This window comes from Petaurus breviceps, unplaced genomic scaffold (assembly GCF_028583685.1).
Source record: "Petaurus breviceps papuanus isolate PSGF00001 unplaced genomic scaffold, PetGlider_PUasm1.0 90330, whole genome shotgun sequence".
NCBI classification, from domain to species: domain Eukaryota; kingdom Metazoa; phylum Chordata; class Mammalia; order Diprotodontia; family Petauridae; genus Petaurus; species Petaurus breviceps.
The window spans coordinates 1827323-1849030 of NW_027187219.1; the positions used below are offsets into that span (position 1 = coordinate 1827323).

At 39.1% G+C, this 21708-nt stretch overlaps 1 protein-coding gene and 1 long non-coding RNA gene across 3 annotated transcripts in view; one reads left to right on the forward strand and one right to left on the reverse strand.

The window, feature by feature from the left end:
- LOC138177057 (membrane-spanning 4-domains subfamily A member 4A-like) overlaps positions 1–8710 on the forward strand; it is a 13808-nt gene extending 5098 nt beyond the window's left edge. The window contains exons 3-7 of one of the 2 annotated variants that reach the window (XM_069108034.1): positions 1069–1197; positions 3711–3767; positions 4332–4490; positions 6119–6220; positions 7449–8710. In XM_069108034.1, the coding sequence (XP_068964135.1) occupies positions 1069–1197; positions 3711–3767; positions 4332–4490; positions 6119–6220; positions 7449–7586 (585 nt within the window). In that variant the 3' untranslated portion in view covers positions 7587–8710. The remainder of the gene's footprint in view (positions 1–1068; positions 1198–3710; positions 3768–4331; positions 4491–6118; positions 6221–7448) is intronic. The other variant, XM_069108036.1, reaches the window with a different exon arrangement.
- On the reverse strand, positions 3006–18608 carry LOC138177058 (uncharacterized). Its single transcript, XR_011172424.1, has 3 exons — positions 18531–18608; positions 5343–5408; positions 3006–3738 (listed from the first exon to the last, which is right to left on the reverse strand). It is a non-coding gene; the product is annotated as an uncharacterized lncRNA (long non-coding RNA).
- Between the last annotated feature and the right edge of the window lie 3100 nt (positions 18609–21708).

Sequence of the window (21708 nt, forward strand, 5' to 3'; positions counted from 1 at the left end):
ATGTACTCTAGCATATTCTTCTAGAAGGATTTAGGAGTTTGGGAAGGGCATACTATGGGACAAAGTGATACTACCAGTATGTGAAAGAGGCAGAATCATAGGATTATTGGATGATTGATCTAGAAGTGGGACTTTCGGATAATGGAGTCTAATGTTTTCCTTTTCCAGATGAGGAGACTGTAGTCCAGAGAGCATAAGGATTTGTTAAGGATGTCACAGTCTGTGTGTCAGAGACAGATCTTTAATTCAGGTCACTGTGACTCCCAGAACAACTTTTTCTCTACTATGTAACAGTGCCTCTGATCTCATCCTTATTAAGAGCAATTGCTCAATTTTGTAAAAACTTAATTTGCTAAATATTCTTTGTGCGCTATTTTGGGAAATAGAATTAGTTTTGTAAAATTTTAGTTATTTAATTGAATAGTTTTCCCAGTCTGTACCTATAATTTCATTGTAGTAGGAAATTTTTGGTGAGGAAATTTCCTTTAACATTATAAATACAGGCACAACAACTCTATCATTTATAATATTAGAAATTTATCAGGGACATTTAGAAGTCAAATGATATGTCTCGCATCACCCGACATGGTGCAATGTCAGTATATATGAGGGGTAGGCCCTGGAACCAATTCTTCCTGAGCCTTTATTGAGCTCTCTAGTTGCCTTATCACACTGAACCTACCTCTCATGCACTCATGTGATCATAAGAGTTTCGAGCTGTAGAGAGAACTTAGAGAGTTTCAGTCCAGTCCTTTTAGTTGACAGATGAAGAAACTGAGGCCCATAGCGACAAAGAGACTTGGCCAAAGTTTTAGAGGTTAGAAGTAGTAGAACTGGGGGGTCAATTCTAATTTTTCTGACTTGAAATACTAAGCAACCATTCAATTAACCAATGAATAAAGTTTTACTTTAGTCCCTACTACATTGCAGGTGTGATGGGCCCTTTCCAGAGCCCTGGGAGGTTCTGGAAAGTTAGGCATTTGGGGAAGGCTCCATCGGCCTCCGTGTCTGGAGAGAAGGGAATTGGTCTTTGCTCTATCTTCTTACATGAATCTCTTTCCCCTCTAGACTGCCCAAATCATGATTGCCCTGATGAACCTCAGCTTAGGAATGATTTTTGCTTTCCTTCCTCCGAGTGGTTATGGGCAGAATTATTTTCTATGGTCCACTGGCTACATATTCTGGGGATCAGCATTTGTGAGTAGAGTTATTGAAACTATTTCTGAAATGTATTATTCCTCTTTGTCCCCTGGACACAGGAGGGAACCTGTTCCCAACAACATGTGCCTTCTGCCCATAGTTTTCCTTTCTCTACTTCTGGTGGGGGGTATAGGGGAGGATTGATACACACTCACACACACACACATTGGGAGAGGTTTATATATATATTATATATATGTATATGGTAGGGTTAATATATGTATTACATATACACACATGTGTGTGCTAGGAAAAAGCATATTATCAGAATAAATATTTTGTTGCAAAGAATTATATGCAGAGCAGTGTGTTCTCAGCAATATCTAATGAATGTAACAGGTTTTTTTTTGGTCACAGGAACCTAACCCCCTATTTCCCATAGGTTCAATGTATCAACATTCACATTTTTGACTTTCACATTGTTTTCTAGGAACATTAACCCTGCAAAAACTGAGGACTGACTGTGTGTGTGCACATACACATATATGCAAGCATATATACATACATGCACATATATACACACAAACATACATGTATACATGTATATGCGTGTTTATGTATGTGTGCATATAGTATTTTCATCCCTCATATTTGTGTCTCTGTGTAAGGGTGAGAAAGAATCAGGCAAAATTGATTAAAATATGAATTATGATATCTTTTAAGTAAAGTATATATATTATTTTCAATAGTATAGAGTAAAAAGCTGGGAGGGCCCAGAAAAATCCCTTGAGTGCCCTGCTTTAATGAATATGTGAGTTATTATTCCTTTATGATATAATTATGTTGATTGTCAGAAAGGGTAGAAAAGGAACTTATGTAACATAAAAATATGTGTGCACATAACACATATATGTACATGCATATATATACATGTACACATACATATATATCCAAAGTAAAGCCTACTACAGGTCATCATGGTGCCTAGACTTGGGACAGTGCCAGTAGTCAATCATCAAATCCACAAAGAATCTCAAATGCTTTATATGGCCCATGCACCTTGATTTAGGCAATGAGGAAGGAAGAGTAAACCAGTCTCTATCCCTCTTGCACATAAAAGTAAATACAGAATAGTTGCACACTAAAGACTTTGGGCCTTCAGGGGGCAACAGTAGCTGGGTGGCATAAGAAAAGCTTCACGTAGTCCTTTCAAGCTAGATCTTGAGGCTTTTTGCAGGGGTAAGGCAGGGCAATTGGGGTTAAGTGATGTGCCCAAGGTCACATGGCTAGTAAGTGTTAAGTATCTGAAATTGTATTTGAACTTAGGTCCTCTGGTCTCCAAGGTTGGTGCTCTCTTCACTGTATCACCTAGCTGCCCCTTCTTGGGGTAAATATAGAAGGAAGTTAGGGAATCTAGGATTATGCAATATTTCATGATCTAATATTCTATAGTTAGACTAGAAGGGATGAGGAATATTAAAGAATGAATTATAAAATAAAGAGAAAGAATCCTAAATAAGAGAAAAAGTAAGAGTTGTATAAAGAATTCAGTGTCTGGCAATTTTGATTTTTTTAAATAAAAATATACAAGAAAATGGATACAGGACTAGATGATGCAAGTTGAGGACAAAAAATCCCCACTAAACTATCAGGAGGGTCCAGTATGAATAGTGTCAGGAACACCAATGCCCAAATGAGCCGAGTGGGTGGTAAATACAAAGTACAAGCTATATTTGTGAAGAGGAAGATCAAAAAATATGAAATACTTCATCTTAGGGTGATCTTTGGATTATAGTGGGCAAATGGCTGTTAGAGAGGTGTTGTTCAAGAAAAGTAATTAGATAATAAGATTGCAATCATTTACCCTTGATCACTTCACTTTACTAGGTCCAGTAAATACATGAGAGAATATGCGGAATTGATTGTAGGCCTATATCAATAATAATTTTGAAGGAATGATGGAGAAGTCCTTTAGGGCTGAAGAATGCCATTTTTCTTGATCATCAAGAAAGGGAAGACAATGTGGTCTTTAAATTATAAATTAGTGAGTTTGAGTTCAATTCTGGGAACATTCTAGAAGGCATCACCCACGATAGGTCAGTTTTTGTCTAGAAAGGCAAGTGGTCACTACAACAAGCCATGGGAGACAAGCCTTGTTTTCTTTTTTAGCCAGGTTTCTTTTTTTTTTTTTTTTAAAGCAATCCGGGTTAAGTAACTTGCTCAAGTTTTACAAGGCCAGTTATTTCTGGGTGTGGTGTTAAGTATCTGAGCCCAGATTCTATCCCCAGGTCATTCTGGCACTGGATTTGGTGCTCTTACTAGCTGAGCCACTTGGCCGCCCCTTTAGCCAAGTTTCTTGACCTCAGAGTGATCTGTCACTTTGAAAGAAGGCAGGCCTGTCCATTTGCTCTTTGGCCAAATGTTTAAAAGGCTCTTAGAGCATATGGTGGATCCATCAAAGACCTCCAGTTCTCAGGGATAGGGGAACCAGGTTTTGGTGACTGGTTGGGAAAGGGTGAGCACATCAAGGAAAGAAACGAAGATTTTAAAGCATTGATGTTTGTCCATAGTTCATCATCTCTGGCTCCCTCTCCATTGCTGCAGAAAACAGAACCACAAGTGCTTTGGTGAGTGGCATTTTCTCTTTTTGTACAACACAAGAAGAAGACATTTTTAATTTCTTGGAATGGGAAGGGGGAAATGGAAAGATCCTTAAGAGACAGCCTCAGCAATTCCAGGCTTGGCTATAGCAGACTTGATTGACCAATGCCATGTGTGACTGAGCTTGTAACCTGGTGTTATGGAAGGTGTGAATCACTATTGGGTGCTTTTCTATTATTAAAATGACTACCAGATAAATCCTGTAGTCATACCAGGAAAAATAAAAAAAATAATTCTCTCTACTTTTCAGTTCCCTTAATCTCCTCAATACAAAGAAATGATCCTCGTACACATGTTGCATTGCCTAGTAGAATGTAAGGACTTTGGGAATTGAGTAGTTTTTCACATGGTCCTTGTATTTCCAGCACCTGGCATCGTGTCTTGCATATAGTAGGTGCTCAATAGGTGCATCTTGCTCTTGGCACTGTTAGAGTCACTCTTGGATCTTGAACAAGACTGGACACATGATAGCATTTCCATAACCATGTGTTAAGGGGTTGACTGTTTGATGGATTCTTACTTGCTTTCAGGTCCAAAGCAGCATGGCAATGAATATTGTCAGCTCAGTGGTGGCTGGACTAGGAATTGTCTTTTATTCAATCAACCTGATATTCCTTTTCGATTCATTCTATTTTTGTCACCGAAATTGTTCCTATGGTTCCTGTTGTTCAGCTGAAACTATAGCAATGGTGAGTACTTCCCAAGTGGGGACAGTTATGACAATGGATATTTGGAATGGGTAACCTTTACAGGTCGGGGCAGAGACACTGAGGGTCCTGAAGAAGTCTGAACCCTTTGAAAAGAGACAGGTTGCCTGTGTTGAGAAACGAGAGGAAATGCCATAATATTTCTGGTGTTCTGAGTCAGAAATTTGAATTCTGAGAAATCTGAAGAATCAAAAGCAGTTGATATTTTCTTTCAGTTCAGTTCACTTTCATTCAATTAAGTTGAAGAAAATAAGTATCCCACAATACAGTTATCAGTATATGTGAGGCAATATACTATGTACTGTAGATGCAAAGATAAAAAATGCCACAGTTCTTGCCCTTAAGGAACCCGACTGTTTAATTTTTTTGGGGGAAGAACCAATATGGGATAAAAGAATTCTTTGATACAAAAGGGTAAGGTCAAGGAGAGCTTCAGGAAATGTTTGAGGAGAATTACTTAATTTTTAACTGGTGGAGGGGGTGATGAGTCAAGATGTGTTTAAGATGTCAATTGAGATGGTCCTTGAAGGAAGAATTGAACCTCAAAAGTAAAGGTGAAGGTATACCATAGCCTGTCCCTGGCTTGAGGTCAGTGTGGGCAATGTCATTGAAAAGGGAAAGAGCAGGGCAATGCTTGGGGATAGAGTATCTAAGGCTTTCTTGGCTGGAGAGCAAATTAGAGGAACACTATATATAGCTGAACCTAGAGATTAGGAACAAGCGTAGCATGTCTGAGCTCTTCTAACAGATGTCTTTGTTCACCTATTCCTTGGTGAATTATTAACTTTTATGGGCACACCTAGGATGTGATCTTTGATTGGTGACTGCAGGTACCTTAGGGGGCTGTGGAACCTCAAGGAATAGCTGGTGGTTGGCTGAACAATCCGGAAGCCATCAAATCTGCAAAGGAAACAACCATAGAAATCAAACCTTGGACAATCAATCAATCAATCAATCGACATTTATTGTCTTGGAGAGGAAACATAATTCTGTCTTCTAGAGAATTGGGGGTCTTTCTAATGAAATGAATCTGAACTGAATGCCTATGATAGGGTCAGATGGATGCAAGGACGGGCTGGGATGAGATGAAGATCTAAGTGACCATGGACAGGTCACTTTGTATTTCTTAGCCTTCACTTCCTAATGCCCTAGATGGGGATGATCTTCTTTGACCAATATTACTCAAGATTATTGTGAGGAAAAGGCTTTGTGGATCTTAAAGTGCCATTGGAATGTGCCTTATTACTATTATTTTTTAATAATAGCAATAATGATAATAATAATACTTTGCATATCACTTTGGTGTTTGCCAGGTGCTTTAGTGTATTTAAGTTTTGTCTCAGGACAATCCTTCCCCTCCCATCTTGTCTTCCTCAGTGCTCTCCTTTACCTCATTTTTTTTGGAGGGCCATTGGCATTAAGTGACTTGCCCAAGATCACAGGGCCAGTTAAGTGTCTGAGGCTGGATTTGAACTCAGGTTCTCCTGACTCCAGGGCCGGTGCCCTACTCACTGTGCCACCTAGCTGGCCTACCTCATTTCTTACTGAGTTGTTAGAGGTAGGGCCTTGTGTTTACCCTTCACCACTCTCTGTTTGGTCCTTCTCTCCAGGGAAGCAATGTATTCTTGCTGATCCTAAATATTTTACAAGTTACCATCTCCCTGACTGTCTCAGGCTTTGCCTGTAAGCCGTTCTGCTGTACCCAGAGTGGGGTGAGTAGCTGACACTATGTGGTGACTCTGTTATTTTGGTGAGACTGTGCCACAGGGATTCTCCTGGAAGGACCAGTCAGCAGGTCAAATCAGGGACTAGGGAGAGGACAAGTTGTTTTTGGACAGGACAGCTAGGGACTTGGGTGTCTCTGTCATCATACTGGTAAGCAGGGGTGGGGAGTTTGCAGCCTAGAGGCTGCATGTGGCCTTCTAGAATCTTGGGTGCAGTCTTTTGACCTAGTCCAACTTTTACAGAACAAATCCTTTTATTAAGGGGATTTGTTCTGTGAAGTTTGGATTCAGTCAAAGGGCTGCACTTGTAGACCTAGAGGGCCACATGTGGTCACCAGGCCGCAGGTTCCCTGCCCCTGATCTTAAGCATCATATCCAGTGTCAGAGCCAAACCAAGCCCTGAGATTATAGGTGAGGACATGTCAGGAAGTCAAAGGCACAAAGAGGTGTGAATCTATGTGCAGATGCTTCTAATCTTTCTCCCAAACTGCAACCACTCCTCCAAGACTCCCCCATTCACCTCACAAATATATAGGCCCTATATTCCTATTAAAAATAAAAGAGTAAGGGGAATATCTTGTCTGTCCCACTTTGGCTCCACAAAACAGGGGAGTACTGCTGTGGTGAATTTCATAATGTTGAGGAATAGTCTCTCTCTGTGACATGGAATCTTCCTTGAAAGCATATGGGGCACATCCATTGACAACCCACTTAAGAGGACTAGAGAGGGAGAGGGCACCTACCGGGGCATGGCAAAATATACTCCACTTAGGCTGTGGGTCTCTCTTTAAGTCTCATTCATTGGGGATGGCTTGACTTGGGTTTCCCTGGGTTATAGTGATACCTTTATGTTTAGCCTAAATGAAGTAGGTAGTTACATGGTTAGCCTTTAAAAAAAATCTTTTAACTCTTCAGGGCAAGTTTTAGAAAGTAGTATAGCTAAGAATGAACCTAGAGAAAGACTGAGATGGCCTGAGAGCAAGGATGCCAGAAAACAGAAAGGAGATGGGAAGAAAAGAGGGCAGTGGGGAGGAGGAATTGAGAGTGATGTTGGCCAGTCAGGTCCTCCCAGTGCCATCCTTCTTGTCCTCAGTAACCAGGGCCAGCCCTCCACAGAAGGGTGATGTCACTAGGGTTTTTCTGCCCCAATATTCTCTGCAGCCCCATTTCTGCACCCTCAAGTGACTCTTACATGGGATTTTTATTGGCTTTACAGATCGCCATCTTCATTCCTCCCCCTACCTGTGTGCCAGAGGACTCTGCTGCTAAAGTCTGTGAAGGAGGGACCACACTTCAGAGCCCAGCTGCTGACACAACTGCATTGCCAGGAAGCCATCCTGACAGTTTCATATAGAAAACTTGCTTTCCTTTCCCTTCCTGACCATTTCATAATGAAAGAGAGCAAATCCACTATATTTTCCTGGAATTCATTGTTAATAGTCACTTTCAGCATTGTTCACAGACTCCTAATTTCTTCTTTCCCAACCGCCATAATCGTTCTCAAATAATCTCAGTGTTTGCTTACAACAGAGTCAGCAAAAACGTCAATGAATCAGATTTTTTTTTGGCTAGCCAATAAGTGTAGCCTACCACAGTTAGCCTGTGGATTCTGGGACACAAGGTCCCTAGAAAATGACAAAGGAGTAGGAAGGGATGGAGATAGTGGCACACAATTGGATTTCCTGCTATCCACCATGAATGAGGATTCCCAGCCTTTGGAATCTTCGACTTCTTTCACCCGAAGGGACACTGTGCTTCCACCCCCCAGTGGTTTAGGCTCCGTCATCTTTGCCCTTCAGTTTCTGTGGTTGCTGACTCTCAAAGTGTACCCTGACTCTTGAAGTGAATCCCTCTACTTCCATGTACTGATGAAATTGCAGGGCAGGGCAAATACATTTATGGCCAGAATTAGAGGGTTGACCAGCACTCTCTTCTGGGCCTCCTCTCTGTCTGTCTCTTGACATGTTCACTCACATCTCATCTCATTTTGTCAAACCCTCACACAACTCAGGGAACATATTGGAACATTTTCTCATTTGTTAATAAAATAGCAACTTTTTTCATCAGTCAGTGTAATGTTAATGGAATTTAAGATCTTCCCCACTCATTAACAGTCTTCAAGTGGAGCCTATTAAGGGAAGCTTGCTTAGGGGAGGCTTGCTTGGAGGAAGGCTTTCACACCTTTTGCTAATTTCTAATTAGGCACTGAGTCTGAGGGTTTTGATGCCTTCTGTCTCTGAGAAGTGTATATATACTCTGAGTTGGTGTTTTGCTTAGGGGGATTGCTTATGAGAAGGATCTTGTGATTCCCTGGTTGAGATTCTAAGTGGCCGTATGTTCAGAGCTTCCTGACTGCTCAGATGTAAAGACTCTCTTGATCCAGGGATATATGTATAGCTGATTCAAGCAGAGTCCTGTCTGTTGGTCTCTATTTCTCTCCTTGTATTTTCTCTCAAGTTCAGGGTACTGACTTTCCCCCTGAACAAATGAATTCAATTAAAAAAGATTTTGACCTCTTAAACAGATATCATTCCTAGTAAAGCATATCTAAGAACCTTTGCTAGCAGACAAGCTGGGTATGCCAGTGTGGGTGTTGCTACAGTCAGTTGTTTTAAACCCTCATCCTATTCCATTCAATGTAACTGAGTAAAGAGAAGAAACCTCCTTTCCCTATAGGAAGTGGTAAGTACTTATAAGGAAGAGAAACAGATGTTAAATGATATGAGCACAAGGAGTTCTGAAAAAAGACAGTGGGGGAACGCAGAGCATGTTAGCTATTCCTCCTGGCACTGTGGAGGTAGGGAGAAGCGGTACTGAGCAGAGCCACTAACCTTGGAGAGAGGGTAGAGAGGTCATCTTGAAGAGAAAACCAGGATTCAAGGAACACTAGAAAATGGAATCAGTGTGAGAAAAGCTTTAGAATAAAGGAGGTTTGGTGAACAGAGGGTTCTAGAGGTCACAGTGGAAAGGGAGGGGAGAAACAAATTCGAACTCTGGATGGAGAGGACTGACATGGGCAGGGATGATGGTGTGTGGGGGACTAAAAGGTGAAGGATTTTTTGTTTCTGTTTTGCCTAAGCAGAAGGCAGCTTTGAGTCACAGGGATTAGAGAGGCAGGGAATAGGAATTTGTAAGGAATAGTGCTTGGGGACCTCCAAGTGTAGAGCTGAGAAAAGCATTACAATTCCAAGGTCAGATTAAAAGGGTGTGGGATAAGTGACTGTGAAGATTCCCTTTCTGAGGAGAAATTGACCTCCTCCAACACCTGCTTACGTTGGCAGAGCAAGGGAGTGGATGGTTTGTTTGATAGGAAACCTATGAACCACTAAAACCATCACCATGTTACCTGAATCATCCCTTTGTGCAGGCCACAATTTTCCAGGCCAGTGAGATTGAAAGAGGGGCAAGGCCCAGTCACTAGCTTTACATGGATGTAGAGAGAAGGGACCAACCCTTGCCATCTTGCCAGCTGTTCCCCCGATCTTTTCCCCAATCACCGTGACCTTGGGCAGTCTACTATTGCTCCCCCATTATTATGGGGAATGAGTATCCAAAGAGAGGGGCAGTCTACCTAATCAAAAAGGCAAGCTTCCCCAGGAGAGTGGAGTGACAGCTAGAGGACTCTGGGAAATGACATCCTAAGGCCAAGCCAGGGCGAGAGAGGAGACATTCAGACCTCCCTGGCTTATCCACCATTTGATTCAGAGACTCTAATCAAATGCTAGTGTCTCTGAACTAAGTTTGTCTCAAAGTTGGGGACAGAAGCAATCACTGGCATCTTTGTCCTTCACATTGGCTCCAGCTGGTGTGGATTTTCAAGCCTGGGTGACTTCCCTGTACCTCAGCTGGTTATTTACCAGCTATGACCACTCAGTTTATACTGAAGCCTATGAATGCATGAGATCTGAGGCTCTCATTTCCATTTCTTTCCCCTTGTTTTAGCTTAGAGCATCCCCACTGCTCTACCTGGTTCAAGGGACTGGTCTTAGGATGAGACAGGGGAAGGAAAGTCCAACTAGGCATCAAGAGAGTTTCCCCTGCTTTTTCTCTTTCTCAACCTCAGTTCAGATGAACACTGCTTTAAGGTCATTCCCATTTCTTCTCAGGTGAGGCTTTTCCTGGGAATTATTGCCCAAATTCACAGGAGGTAGAGGGCAGCTAAGTGTCACAGTGGATAGACTGCTGAGCCTAGAGCCAGGAAGACCTAAGTTCAAATCTGGCCTCAGACATTTACTAGCTGTGTGACCCTGGGCAAGCCACTAAGCCCTGTTTGCCTTAGTTGCCTCATTTGTCAAATGATATGGAGAAAGAAATGGCAAATCACGCCAGTATCTTTATCAATAAAAACCCAAAATAGGGTGAAGAAGAGTCACACATGGATGAAAAGAACAGGATGAAGGGGCTCAAGAACTTCTATTTCCTCCTTCTGTCCCTAGTTAATTATCTCAGAATCCCTTTTCACTGAAGCAGAGAACAGAACTCTGAAGGGCTGGGTGAGTGGCAGTTTTTCTCCGAAGTCCAAAAATGGGGAAGGAAGTTACTATCCATTTCCTGCACCTTGAAAGGGGAAGGAAAAGGAGGGAGGGATCCTCTGGCTAGAGCAGCAGAAATCTTGGGCTTGGCAATGGGACATTTTGTTATTTATGTATGTGTTTTCCTAACCAGTCATTCTCATCATTGGCTGTGTGGTCAGGCAAGTATGGGTCTAATGTACTCAAGCTACCCCTAGATACTGATGGATTTTAACATATTCCTTCTCAGGTCATAGGGCATGCCAGACTTGGTCATTTTTATGGGTCCCTAGCCCAGGAATCTCTCTATGACAGAAACACTCAGAATTACTATTATTATTAGTTATTTAAATTTATTATTATATAAATTTATTATATTATATATATATATTTAATTAGTTATTGAATATCAGAGTGACCTCAAAGGCCAGGCACATGCCCAGAATATCTCTGCCTCTCCTTTTCCAAGTAAAGGGTTGTCATTACTCATCTTCACTGAAGCCCCTTTACATCATTATCCTTAGACCTAGTAAGCACTTACTAAATGTTTATTGATTTCAGTTCAATATTCTGCTCTGCTTACTATTTTTTCCAAGAAGCAGCAGTGGAGAAGATACATTTTGTTTTCCTTTGCCATCTGTTGCTGAGAAGAAAAGGAAGAGGAGAAGAGAGAAAGGAGAGGAAAGGAGAGGAAAGAAAAGAGGACAGGACAGAAAAGGACAGGAAAAAAGAAGAGGAAGAAGATGTATTTTTGCACCTGTTACTCTGACAAGAGGAGAAGAAGAAGAATCCTGCAAAGAAACATAGTTGGGATGACTTATGTCAGTTTTGGAACAAGGGTCACTGATTTTTTATTTGTATTTATTTTCAAGTTGAACTTTTTTTTTTAATTAAATGCTTTATTAACTTCTAGTTTACATCATTCATTTTTGCAAGATTGTGAGTTACAAATTTTCTCCCTGTTTTTCTCCCCTACCCACCACCCCAAAAATAGTGATCCAACTAGATATCCCCTGCTCTAATCTGCTCTCTCCCATATCTTCTCCCATATCCCTTCCGACTTGCCAGTAGGGCACGGTGGATCTCTATGCCCCAGTGCCTGTATGTCTTATTTCCCAGTTCAATGTAAAATAATATTAATAATAGTGTATATATTTAAATATTTGATTATAAAATTTTGAATTCCAGATTCATTCCCTTCCTCCCTGGTCTCCCACCCTTACTGGGAAGATAAGCATTTCAGTATAGGTTGTACATGTGTAGCTATGCAAAACATTTCCATAGTGGATATATTGTAAAAGACTGACTATATTGCCCTCCCTCCTATCCCACTTCCCACTTGTTCTATTCTCTACTTTGATCCTGTCCCTTTTCAAAAGTGGGTGCTTCCAACTTCCCTTCCCAGGAGCCTGCCTTCTCTTCCATTATCCTCCCTCTCATCCCCTTCCCCCCTACTCTCCTGTAGGCTGTGATACCCTATTTAGTGTGTATGTCATTCCCTCCCTAAACCAAATGCAATGAGAATAAGGTTTATTTATTCCCTTTTGCCTTCCTGTTCTTCCACTCTATTGTAACCATTTTCCTTTGCCTCTTCTATATGAAGATAGTTTACCCCATTCTGTCTTTCCCCATCTACTCTCATTATATTACTCTCTCACCTCTTAATTTCACCTTTTAAGTGTCATCCCTATCTATTAAATTGGTCCTGTGACCTCCATCTATGTATACCTGTACACATATATACATGCACTCATATATGTATTCATATGCCCATATACTCTCCTATATAGACATACATATGTATGTATATATGTATGTATGTGTGTGTGTATATATAGATATAGATATATATACACATACATTTCTATTCTCTTCAACTAGTCTCATACTGAGAAAAGTTTCATCAGTTACAATTATCATTTTTCCTTGAAGGGATGTAAATAAATAAATTGATAAATTCCTTATGATTTCTTTTCCCTGTTTACCTTCTCATGCTTCTCTTGCTTCTTGTATATGAATGTCAAATCTTCTATTCAACTCTGTTTTTTTCATCAAGAATGCTTGAAAGTCCTCTATTCCACTGAATGACCATATTTTACCCTGAAATATGATACTCAGTTTTGCTGGGTAGGTGATTCTTGATTTTAATCCCAGCTCCGTTGACCTCCAGAATATCATATTCCAAGCCCTGCGATCCCTTAGTGTGGAAGCTGCCAGATCCTGTGTTATCCTGATTGTGTTTCCACAATATTCAAATTGTTTTTTTCCTGGCTGCTTGTAATATTTTCTCCTTGATCTGGGAACTCTGGAACCTGGCTGTAATATTCCTAGGAGTTTTCTTTTTGGGATCTTTTTCAGGAGGTGATTGGTGGATTCTTTCAACCTCTATGTTGCCCTCTGGTTCATCAGGAAAATTTTCCTTGAGAATTTATTGAGGGATGATTTCTAAGGTTTCTTTTTTGATCATGGCTTTCAGGTAGTCCAATAATTTTTAAATTATCTCTCCTGGATCTATTTTCTAGGTCAGTGGTTTTTCCAATGAGATATTTCACATTGCCTTCTTTTTTTTTTTTTCATTTGTTTGGATTTGTTTAATAGTATCTCGATTTCTCATAAAGTCACTAGCTTCCATTTGCTCCAATCTAATTCTGAAGGAATGATTCTCTTCAGTGAGTTTTTGAGATTCTTTTTCCATCTGGAAAATTCTGCTTTTAAGGCATTCTTCTCCTCATTGACTTTCTGAGCTTCTTTTGCCATTTGAGTAAAGTGTTATTTTCTTCAGTCAGGTTTTTGAATTTCATTTCATAATTTTCTTGCATCATTCTCATTTCTTTTTTCAATTTTTCCTCCACTTCTCTTATTTGGTTTTCAAAATCCTTCTTAAGGTCTTCTATGGTCTGTAACCAGCTTGTATTTTTTCTTAGAAGCTTTTGGTGCAGGAGTTCTGATTTCACAGTCTTCCTCCTGTTCCATGCTTTGATCCTTTTGTCCCCAAAATAGGAGTGTAAAGTTGGGTTGCTCTGTTTGCTTTGCTTCCTTTGCGGGCTCATGTTGCCCCTCAGTCACTTGACCCCTGGGCTTTTTGCCACAATAGGACTCTGCCACCAGACAGGGAGCTTCATCCCAAACACCGGGGTTTTCTCAGCTGCTGAAGGTATTAGTTGGGTGCCCTCTCTGAAGCCTCAACATGCTCTGGGCACCCCAGGACCTTCACCCTAGACTGCAATCCAGATCCAAGCAGGTTAAAACAAGAACAATTACCCCTCGGACCAGTAGCTTGATCCCCCAACAATCTCCAAGCCTGGAGTTGAAGATGCCACATGGCTGCGACTGCTCAACCCAAGGTGCTTTAGTGTCTTCTCACCCTGGGGCAAAGGCTGACCACACTCCTGAACTGCTTACTGGATCCCAAAGTCCACACTGCCCTGACCTCTCACTTTATTCTTAGCATCTATGTGTTGATAATTCTGGAAACCGCCACATCTGCTGGTGATCTGAAGTCCCTCCATCCAGTGGCTGGTCAGGTCCGCCCTGAAGCCAAAACCTCTGGCTAGGGTGGGGCTGGGCTCAGCTCCCAGAGCGCTTTGCTGACCACTTCCTGCCAGCCTGCCAGGCTGTCCTCAGTGGGAGGTTAACTTCTCTGTGTTGTTTTGAGGGTTCTGTAGCTTCAAAGTTTCTTCAGAGTCACCTTTTACCTGAATTGGAGGGTGGAAGCTGGAACCCTGTGGAAGTCCTATTTCCACTCTGTCATCTTGACCTGATTTTTTTTTCCTGAAAAGAATATAATCCTTCTTCAGTAGAAGGAGTCTACTAAGTCTGAAACTAGAAGTGACTGATATTATAACTCTTGTAGAGAAGCAAATCAAGTTTAGGAGAGAAGCTGCATTAAAACAAATGGAACATCAGAGAACAGCCTGTTGAATCTGCTTATGTCTCTGAAATGCCATGCTTATTAATGTTTTTGTCTAGTACAACACGAATCATTTCAAAGTAATAGTGGAACAATTGTTTGAACTCAGAAGATATTTTCATGAAGGGAACTTCCACCCCCTTTTAAAAAATGAACGGGCTCTGAAACAGAAATAGGATATTGAAGTTTAAAGTTCCCATTATTGTAACTTGCCCTGGATTCAAAAGTTCTTTCCTGTGTATCTGACTATCCTTGGATTTGAAATGTGTACCCACTTTCTATGTGAACATTATATGCATTGATGGAACAGTAAGAACAATGATGTTGAGTGGAATGTTATATAAGTATTACATGTTTGCATTTTCAATAAATGTTTGAGTTAAATTCAATTGCGTTTTAATGACTCTTTGTTCACTGATGGGTACTCATGGACTCACTGTTAGTAGAAATTGTTATACACAAATATGATTGTAGAGTCCTTAGAGTAGTGAATTGTAGCAGCAACTCTTCTTCAGTTGAAATCTTTGCTTTCTATAATGACAACAGATTGAGGTAAATGAGCCACAGAAAAAGAAAGTTAAGTGCCTTTATGAGGCCCTTTATGGGGGGGGGGGCAATCAGAGGAAGGTAGTTTTTCATCCAAAAGACTTCATAACCCTTAACAATGCTAATGTTGTAATAAATAAATAAATCTGTGGTACCAATTAGATCACTTAGATTATGGGGAGCAGTCAATGTTTCCTGGAGGAATCGGGCTTGAAGTTTAGCATTTTCTATAGTAGTTCCTCATTTATATTAGGGATTTAATATTGATTGATTAATTATACAATGATCACTTGTTTTCAGGTACAAATTAGCATTACCTTTAACATAGTCATGCTGTGGCAGCAGGGCTTTATAGCTTTTCTAATTTGGAACCAACCCTGCATTTCTGCTATAAACACCACTTGGTTGTAGTATATAATCTTTGTAATTTGTAGTTATAGTATAAGATAGCATTTAAAATTTTTTCATTAAATATTCATTACAGGTATTGGTTTATAGTTTTATTTCTGTTTTAACTCTCCCTGATCAATGTTTGAGATTGGTTAGATTAAAGGATCAATTCAATAGGACAGATTCTTTCCCCATTTTTTCAAACAGTTGATGTAATTTTATAATTATATTTTTCTTTAAATATTTTATAGAGTTTGGTTGTGAATCCAAATTTTTATTTTTTCCCATTTGGAGGACATTGATGTCCCACTTTCAGTTGTTTTTTCCTCAATGTTGTATTAATTAAAATTCTTTATTTCTTATTCTATTAATCTGGAGACATTATATATATATATTTGTGAATATTAATCGAATTTGGTTAGATGATCAGTTTTTCTGGCATATTATTGGGCAGAATAATTTTTAATAATCTTATTTCTTCTTTGTTTGTCCTGAATTTATCATTTTAACTTTTGATATTTTTCTTTATTTTAAAATCAAATCTGCTAATATTGTTTAAAAAAAACCTGTTTTGTTTGTTTACTTTTTCTTTTAAATTCTATTAATTGTTTCTTTGATATTTAAGATTTCTATTTTGGTGGTTAAGAGAAGATTTAAATTTGTTAATTTTGATTTTTAGTTGTATTCCCCATTTGTTTATCTGTTCTTTTTCTCTTTTATTCATGGAAGTGTTTAGAGATAAATATTTTGCCCTTAAGACTTCTTTGCCTACATCTCCTGAAACCTGATATTTTGTCTTATCGATATCATTATTGTAAGAGGGGATATTATGGTGTCTTGTTTTGATCCCACAAAAGTTATTGGGAGGTAATCAACAGCTGTGGGAAAGTTCACTTACCTTATTTTACTAAAGCATTGGCCATCCTGGCCCCAGGGGGAACTCAAAAGGTGGGGGTAGGACAAACAGCCCAGACCCTAGAGGTCAAGCCCCTGTCACAAGTATTCTCATTACCATGCCTTCGTAGTTTGCATAAAGAGGGAATGTAGGGAAATAAAGTGAAGAATTTGAGGAATTTGAACTAACTGTAACTCTAACAGGAAGGACAGAACTGTCTAACCTCACTCCTGCTTCTATATCAGTGTGGATGTTCTTAGAGAGCACCACACATGCTTTCTCACAAGAAGAGTAATAAATGCCCTCCTCTGCCCACTCAATTTCTGAGTTCTTTCAATGAGAGGGGGTTTGCCATGTTAAGAGGCATACCATGTGGATCTTCTTGAGGGCACCCAGGGAAGCAGTGAAGAGTGGGAGCTCATCTGGGCTAACTCCCAGACCCTGGCTGGGACATAAGCATGTTCTCACATTCTCATATATTTCCAAAATTTCCTTTTCGACTTACTTATTGCTTAGAATTAAAATATTTTTTTCCAATTAATTTTAACTGATTCTTCAGTGGTACTTTATTGAATCTGATTCTACCTGTATGACACCTGCTGATATTAGGGTTCTGAGGGGATATGTGTATTATCTCTTCTTATTAGAATGTAAATAGTTCAGCCTCGTTAAATCTCTTATGTTTGGTCACTCATATTAACCATTTTCTATTTCTATTGACTTTTAATTTGCATTTTAAGTTTATACTCAACTCTGGTCTTTTCATCAGGAATTATTAAAAGTCCTCTATTTCATTAAAGATCACATTTTAAAAGATCCTGTCTTATTAATGCTCAGGTTTTGTAGGTAAGTTATTCTTTTTAAAAAAATTTTTTTTAAAGCAATCGGGGTTAAGTAACTTGCTCAAGGTTACACGGCCAGTTATTTCTGGGTGTGGTGCTGAGTATCTGAGCCCGGATTTGATCCAGGTCATCCCGACACTGGAGCTGGTGCTCTTACTCACTAAGCCACCTGGACACCCCTAAGCAATTGGGGTTAAGTAACTTGCTCAAGGTTACACGGCTAGGTGTTTCTGGGTGGGTGCTAAGTGTCTGAGTCCGGGATTCGATCTCCAGGTCTTCTCAACACTGGAGCCAATGCTCTTACTCGCTGTGCTACCTGGCCGCCCCTAGGTAAGTTATTCTTGGTTGCAAACTTATATAAGCTTATATAAGAAAAAGCTTAAATTTTGAGTTGATATAAAGTGAGGAACTAAGTCTGTCACAGTTGATCATCACTAAAATACTACAAAGGACTCATGATGAAAAGTACTATCAGCCCCAGAAAGAGGACTGATGAACACTGAGCGAAGATTGGACCATATTTTTAAGCTTTTCTTATTTTTCCTAGCTTTTTAATTTTTTCAACATGGCTAATATGGTAATTTATTTTTCATGACTTTGTAAGTATAATAGACATCATATTTCTTACATTCTCAATGGATAGGGGTGGAGGGAGGGAGAGAATTTATAGCTAAAAATAAAAATGTAAAAAAGAAGAATGAAGGTGAGAAAATAATAAAAATAAAATAAAAGTATAAAACTAAAATAAGGGACAACTCATTCATCTTGGGGAGCCCCATTGGTGATGCTTAAACAGGAGTTATCTTTTGATTTTTTTTATCAAGATGGAAATGGGAATGTTTATAGCATCCTAAACTGAGGGCTAGGAAGGATTTTAGAGGCAAGTAAGATGAAATATTTAAATATGCAAATAAGAAAAGTATGGTCTGGAGAGGTTAAAATAGATATTAAAGAGAGAAGAAAATTAAATCATTTCTAATAAACATGTACTAAGTGCCTTAATATGTGTAAGGAGGAAGAATATAAAAACTTCATTGGTAACAAGTCTACCCAAGGAAAACTATTCTGGACACATTCCTGGCCTTTAAGATGACTCCTATGTTCTCTAAAGCCAGTTCTGAGTGTTTCTGTGGCACCTGTAAGAGTGATCCAGTCCAGTATATCATTTGTAAAAGAAAGGATAATTAAACAATAACAGTTTTACCTTGTGTCTGGGGGATACAGCAATAGCTTGAGCACATCAGATCCATCCTTGGTCCCACAGTCAGTGCTGAGAATGACTGATAAGAAAAGAAAGACACTAGTAATACAATTGCCTACTCTAGGCTTTTTGTCACTACAGTCAAAGGAGTCTTTTTTTCCCCTTTCCAATGGTGAGAAAATGGTAATAAATTCCTTCCTCTTTTTCATTAAGCTGGGGAAAGAACTGCTACTCTCCAGGACCTTTGTGGCTGAAGCTGCAACAGAAAAGGAACCTGTGATGATGAACTGGAGGCAGAAAGAGAATATTTCAGTGTTGGATTTCCTATATCCTGTTCTCTTCATTCTTCCTTTCATTCAATCAAATTCTAAATCTATTTCCTATGATATGTTGACAACACATACAATATTTTGTCCCCTACCTCCATGCCTTTGGACAGATTTGCCCCTCATTCCTGGAAAATTTGGCAATGTAGCACCTACTGCCAGGTGACTACCATTAAACAAGGTCTTGCCTGAGACCTTGATCATTTTTCTTCTTTCTTGTCTCTTTGTTCTTGATTATAGTTGAATGAGTATTATAAAGGTGGATATATCCAGGGTGATAGGTCATCTTGTTATTTTGAAAGTTAAGCCATATTTGACAGTCAGAGATGAATGGATGTCAGGGAAACTGATGGTGTTGGTAGTGGAGGTTGTCTCTTGTAAGTATCATAGTACTTTTGGAGTAGATAGCCACTTTCTTTTCTTTTTTGGATTTTTCTTTTTGCTTTTTGGAGGGGGGAAGGTAGGGCAATTGGGGTTAAGTGGCTTGCCCAAGGACACTGGGCTAGTTTTGTGTTAAGTGTCTGAGGCTATAATTGAACTCAGGTCCTCCTGACTCCAGGGCTGGTGCTCCATTCACTGTGCCACCTAACTGTCCCAGAGATAGCCACTTTCAAAATGAGGACTGGCCAAAAATCTGCTTGCTTTATCATAAGCATTGTGTAGACAGTACAGAGCAGAGGTGAAATGCAAAATACCTGCTATTCATTGAATGATACAAACCTAGTAGTGGTATTGCTGGCTCAAAAGGTAAGCACAGAGCCATTGCCTTTTAGGCATAATTACAAATTGTTCTCCAGAATGGTTGGACTAGCTCACAATTCCATTGACAATACAGTGAGTACCTACTTTTTCATATCCCCTCCAGTATTTATCATTTACTTCTTCTGTCCCACTAGTCAATCTGACAAGCATGACATGGCACCTTAGAGTTGTTTTAATTTGCATTCTCTAATCAATTATTGTTTAGCATAATTTTCTTGTGACTTTTGATAGCTTTGGTTTCCTCTTTTGAAGACTGCCTATTGATAGCCTTTGACCACATGTCAATTGGGGAATGGCTCTTATTTTTATATATTTGTTTCAGCTCCTCATATATAAAATACTTTTCTTTTATTGAATATCCACCTTTTTTCATTGATGATGAAGCTCAGATTTGTAGAACATGTCATTTTGGGTTGAATCTTGATCTTTACTTTTAGAAATATATTATTCCATACTTTCCTGCTGTTTCTGGTAGGTTTATAATAATTTTCCATTTTTCAGATTTCTAGTACTTTATATATGAATGTATTTATCTCAATAAGATCTGCCATTGGTTTGTTAATTTAACCAGTGTATGAACTGATTCAACCATTCTGGAGAGCAATCTGGAACTATGCCCAAAAGGCTATAAATAATTTTTGACTGTTTGACCCAGCAATACCATTTGTAGAGTTGTATACCAAAGAGATCATGGAAGTGGGAGGAAGACCCACGTGTACAAAAATATTTATAGCAGCTCTTTTTTGTGGTGGCAAAGAATTGGAAATTAAGGGGATGCCATCAATTGCAGAATGGCTAAACAAGTTGTGGTATATGAATGTAATGGAATACTATTGTGCTATAAGAAACGAGGAGCTGATGGACTTCACATTTACCTGGAGAGGCATATGAACTGATGCTGAGTCAGAAGAGTAGAACCAGGAAAAATTTGTACACAATTACAGACACAACATATGTGTGACGACCAACTTTGATAGACAGGACTCTTTTCAGCAATGCAGGGTTATAAGTCAACTTCAAAAGACTCATGATGGAGAGAGATGTCTACATTTAGAGAAAGAACAGTTTGAATGCAGATTGAGGCAAACTACCCGCTCTCTTTCTTTTTCTTGTTTGGTTTTGTTTCCTCTTTCCCATTGTTCATTCCATCCAATACAATCCTTCTTTATAATCTGACTAATGCCTAATGTGAAAGTGTTTGCAGATCCTATACTTGATTGCATGCTGCCATGGTGGGGGAGGGGAGGGAAGGGGAGAAAATATGAAACTCAAGGAATTATGGAACTGAATCTTGTAAACTACAAGTAAACAAACAATTAATAAAGACCAAAAAAAAAATTAACCACTGTGTATCTCAGATTCTGCAGCATAGATTTTCTTTTTTTTTTTTGGGGGGGGGGCTATTTTCTTATGTGTGTTTTTTTCTAGAGGAAACCTGTGGATTATTTCAGTTGTTATTTTTATTTCATTATCCAGAAGTTCTGGGAAATTTTCTTGTATTATTTCTTGCATTATGGTGCTAAGGGTTTTTGACATGTTCTTTTAGGAGGCCTAATATCTTTGGGTTATTTCTCTGAATTTTCATGTGTTTTGTTTGTATTGATCATTCATGATTTTTGTTTATGTTTATTGCATTTTGAATCTCCTAGATTGTTCTCCCGTCCAATATACCAATATGACCAGTTAGTTCTTTCTTTTGTTTTGTTGGAGAGACTCCATATTGTGGACTTAAGTTTTTCTATTATCATTATTTTTCCTGTTGCGCAGGCCACAACTCTTATAATTTATTTCCTTTTTAACTTGTTTTAAGACTCTAATTTCTCTCTTCAACCATTAGTGAACATTCTGTTCTGGTTTCCTTATCTGGCAATTCATAGGGTTCAATGCTCCATCAAATGCTGACTCAATTTCCTTTATCTTACATTATTTATTTAGGGACATTCCCAGTTGGTTATATGCTTTGGTAGTCATGATTTCTTCTATTTTATTGACTTCTCTGTTGATTTATTTACTTAGGTTTAAAGTTTCTTAATTGAGTTTTTCCCACCTCAGATGTATGGTATATATATATATATATATATATATATATATAT